Consider the following 4,245-nt stretch of genomic DNA (forward strand, 5'->3'; position numbering starts at 1 on the left):
TCTACATGTTGAGTTCCAGGGTTACGGACCCTCGATAATAGGACCCTATCTTTAAGAAAAAGAAAAAAGATAAAAATTAAATAATTTTTGGAAAGAGTTAAAAATAGGTACCAACAAGATAGCCAACACCAAGGTAACATATATAACATATATATACACAAATATATCATTAGGTAACCAAGGCTATATCACCCTCCCATGCGTATTACTCAAAAAACCCTGAAAAGACAAGAAAAGACAAGTAGCATGAACAGATCGAAGGCCAGGAAGGGAGGGTTCCGCCACGGGTGAGCACCACCCCACTTCTGGTTCAGTTTGTTTTGCGGTACAAAGAGCTCAGGCCGACAGGAATGGGCGGCCACGAGTCCACCGTGCTGATGGAGGAGCGCTTGCGGCGGCCGGCTATGCTCACCGTCTTGGGGTCCTTGTAGAGCCTGTAGCCGTGCTTGACGACGAACGGCAGAGAGGTGAAGTGCAGGAGCATGCGGAAGATTTGCAAGAGCAGATACAGGTGGCCGAGGTCCTTGAACTGCTCCTTGATGGTGCCGTGGATGAGCACCACCATGGTGAAGCTGAAGAGCTCGTAAACAGCGATCCACAGGACGTAGATGATCAGCCCAATGAGCATGTTCTTGTCGAGGCAGAAGAGGAGGAAGCAGCTGACGGTGATGGTGGTGATGGACAGGCCGGTGCTGATGTTGTGCCTGTAGACCACGGCCCAGGATGAGACCTCAGAGTTCATGTCCAGGTAGATGCTGTATTTGTCTTCGAAGCCAATGTGTGTTATCTGATTCAGATCAAAGATGAAGAACTGGATGGTGTTGAGGATAGAGAAGATGCCCGCTATGGTGGATACCATCTTGGAGTTCATTTTATACCAAAGTCACCGGGGTAGGTCCTGAAGGGGAAAATCAGGGGTAAACATGAGAGGCAGAGCTTGCTCAAGATGGATTCCCCAAATCACTGGGTGTAACTAGGGGATCGAGGGACAAAGACCATCTGCAGTCAGATTTTTCTTTGGGCCGCTGGCTCACAAAAAAGCAACCAAAGATTTATAGTTAATTATGAAAGCTCGGCCTATAGCTTAGGTTTGTCCCAATAGCTCTTATAACTTAAATTAATCCATTATATTAATCTACATTTTGCCTTCTGGCTTTTTACCTCTCTTCCATCTTGCACCTCCTGTTTCCTCTGGCCTCTACCCTGCGCCTAGATTCATCTCTCCCTCTCTCTATCCAGAAGTCCTGCCTAACATCTTCCTGCCTAGCTATTGGCCACTCAGCTCTTTGTTAAGCCAATCAGAAGGCACCTTGGCAAAGACCCATCTTCGCAGGGTATAAAAGGTTACTCCACAACTATGATCCGTAGAAAGTCTGGTGTGGGCTAACCTAAGCAGCTGGAATCAGGTTGTTGGCCTAGGGGAAGCTTCCGACCCTGTCTCCACCCAGCAGTAAGGTGACTAACAGCTCTGGGGGCAGGAAGATAAGGGGTTCAAGGTCATTCTCAGCCTGGCTTACAGGAGACTCTGGCTTAAAACCAAACTAAAAAGTAACAGGGACTCATCAGGAGCCTGTGTGGTCCTATAGAGGAGCAAAGTTCAGTTCCCAACCCTGAGGTCCTGTGGCTCAGCTGCCTGTAGCTCCAGCTCCAAGGGCTCCATCTTGGGTTATTATTATTATTATTATTATTATTATTGACAGTGTTTCCTTGTGTAGTCCTGGCTGTCCTGGAAATTACTCGAACTCACAGGGATCCTCCTGCCTCTGCCTCCCAAATGCTGGGATTAAAGGTGTGCCCTGCCACACTCGGCTTTGGTTTCTTTTCTGTTGCTGTGATAAGGCACTATGACTAAAGCCACGTCAGAGGAGTTTATCTGGGGCTTACCGTACCAGAGGGTGAGTCCGTGACCAGCCTGTCACACTGGCAGGCAGGAAAGCCCAAGCCGTAACTGAGAGCTTACATCCGATCCCTAAATAAGAGGCCAGAGTTTACTGGGAATGGCGCTGGTTTTTGAAACCTCAAAGTCCATCCCCAGTCACATTCTGTCTTAGGGTTTCTATTGTTGTGGAGACAACATGACCACGGCGACTTTTTTTTTTTTTTTTTTTTGGTTTTTCGAGACAGGGTTTCTCTATGGCTTTGGAGCCTGTCCTGGAACTAGTTCTGTAGACTAGGCTGGTCTCGAACTCACAGAGATCCACCTGCCTCTGCCTCCCGAGTGCTGGGATTAAAGGCGTGTGCCACCATCACCCAGCCAAGGCAACTTTATTATGAAGGAGAAAACGTTTAATTGAAGTGGCAGCTGACAGTTTCAGAGGTTTAGTCCATTATCATCGTGGTGGGCGGGGAGTATGGCCGAGTGCAGGCAGATGTGTTGCTGGCTACTCTTGACCACACTGCAACAGGAAATCACCTGACAATGGGAGTAGCTTGAAGCACGGGAGAACTCAAAGCCCGCCCCCATAGTGACTGACACACTTCCTACTCCAACAAAGCCATACCTCCTAAGGGTGCCACTCCCTTTGGGCGCCATTTTCTTTCAAACCACCACACTGATCTTATCCAACAAGCTGTACATGGTAAGGTCAGTGAGAATGGCCCCCATGGGCTCATATGTTTGAAGAGGTGCTGTTTGGAACTGTGAGCTCCATGCCCGGCTCTACATGAGCTGGTAATCCTAACACCTACCAGGTAGACACAGGGGGATCTTAATTTCAAGGCCATTCTTTCCTTTTTTAAAAAAGATTTATTCATTTGGTGGTGCACGCCTTTAATCCCAGCACTCGGGAGGCAGAGGCAGGTGGATCTCTGTGAGTCAGAGGCTAGCCTGGTCTACAAGAGTTAGTTCCAGGGGCTGGAGAGATGGCTCAGCGGTTAAGAGCATTGCCTGCTCTTCCAAAGGTCCTGAGTTCAATTCCCAGCAACCACATGGTGGCTCACAACCATCTGGAATGAGGTCTGGTGCCCTCTTCTGGCCAGCAGACATACACACAGACAGAATATTGTATACATAATAAATAAATAAAAATATTAAAAAAAGAGTTAGTTCCAGGACAGGATCTAAAACTACAATGAAACCCTGTCTCAAAAAAACAAACAAAAAATTACTTATTATGCATAACATATGTGCCTGTAGGCCAGAAGAGGGCACCAGATCTCATTACAGATGGTTGTGAGCCACCATGTGGTTTCTGGGAATTGAACTCAGGACCCTGGAAGAGCAGTCAGTGCTCATTTTTTCCCTGCTTTGTTTTGTTTTTTTTCGAGACAGGGTTTCTCTATGGAGCCTGTCTTGGAACTAGCTCTATAGACCAGGCTGGCCTCGAACTCCCAAAGATTGGCCTGTCTCTGCCTCCTGAGTGCTGGGATTAAAGGCGTGTGCCACCACCACCTGGCACAGTCGGTGCTCTTGACCTCTGAGCCATCTCTCCAGTCCTATCAAGGCCATTATTTATTATATAGCAAGTTTGAGGCTGATCTGGGAGACACCATGTCATTTCCTGGTACCCACCTCACTCCACTGTTATTCCAGGGTTATTTATTTATTTATTGCTGTATAGTACTCCACTGTGTAAATGTACCACATTTTCCTTATCCATTCTTCAGTCAAGGGGCATTTAGGTTGTTTCCAGGTTCTGGCTATGACAAAGCTGCTATGAACATAGTTGAGCACAGGTCCTTTATTATTTTTTTTATTGGATTATGTGATCTTTCGGTGTCCAATTTCTTGAGTGCTTTATATATTTTGGAGATCAGACCTCTGTTTGATGTGGAGTTGGTGAAGATCTTTTCCCAATCTGTAGGCTGTCGTTTTGTCTTGTTGACCATGTGCTTTACAGAAGCTTTTCAGTTTCAGGAGGTCCCATTTATTAATTGTTTCTCTCAGTGTCTGTGCTGCTGGGGTTCTATTTAGGAAGTGGTTCCCTGTGCCAATGCGTTCAAGTGTACCTCCCACTTTCTCTTCTATAAGGTTCAGTGTGGCTGGCTTTATGCTGAAATCTTTGGTCTATTTGTGCATGGTGATAGATATGGATATATTTTCATTCTTCTACATGTTGATATCCAGTTATACCAGCACCACTTGTTAAATATGCTTTCTTTTTTCCATTTGATATTTTTTGCTTCTTTATCAAAGATCAGGTGTTCGAAGATGTGTGGATTGATATCCGGGTCTTCTATTCAGTTCCATTGGTCCTCCTGTCTGTTCTTATGCCAATATCAGTCTGTTTTCAGTACTGTAGCTCT

At 46.2% G+C, this 4,245-nt stretch overlaps 1 protein-coding gene across 1 annotated transcript; it reads right to left on the minus strand.

Moving 5' to 3' along the window:
- Nucleotides 1-310: 310 nt before the first annotated feature.
- Tmem217b (transmembrane protein 217B) lies at nucleotides 311-871 on the minus strand. Its single transcript, XM_050139810.1, has one exon. The coding sequence runs from the start codon at nucleotides 869-871 to the stop codon at nucleotides 311-313; it is 561 nt and encodes a 186-aa protein (XP_049995767.1).
- Between the last annotated feature and the right edge of the window lie 3,374 nt (nucleotides 872-4,245).

Source organism: Alexandromys fortis, unplaced genomic scaffold, assembly GCF_014885135.2.
Source record: "Alexandromys fortis isolate MF-2015 unplaced genomic scaffold, M_Fortis_MF-2015_v1.1 scaffold_9, whole genome shotgun sequence".
Classification (NCBI taxonomy): Eukaryota; Metazoa; Chordata; class Mammalia; order Rodentia; family Cricetidae; genus Alexandromys; species Alexandromys fortis.

What these genes read in the sequence shown, in the direction of transcription:
- Tmem217b (XM_050139810.1), bottom strand. Translation starts at nt 871, where the DNA reads ATGAACTCCAAGATGGTATCCACCATAGCGGGCATCTTCTCTATCCTC.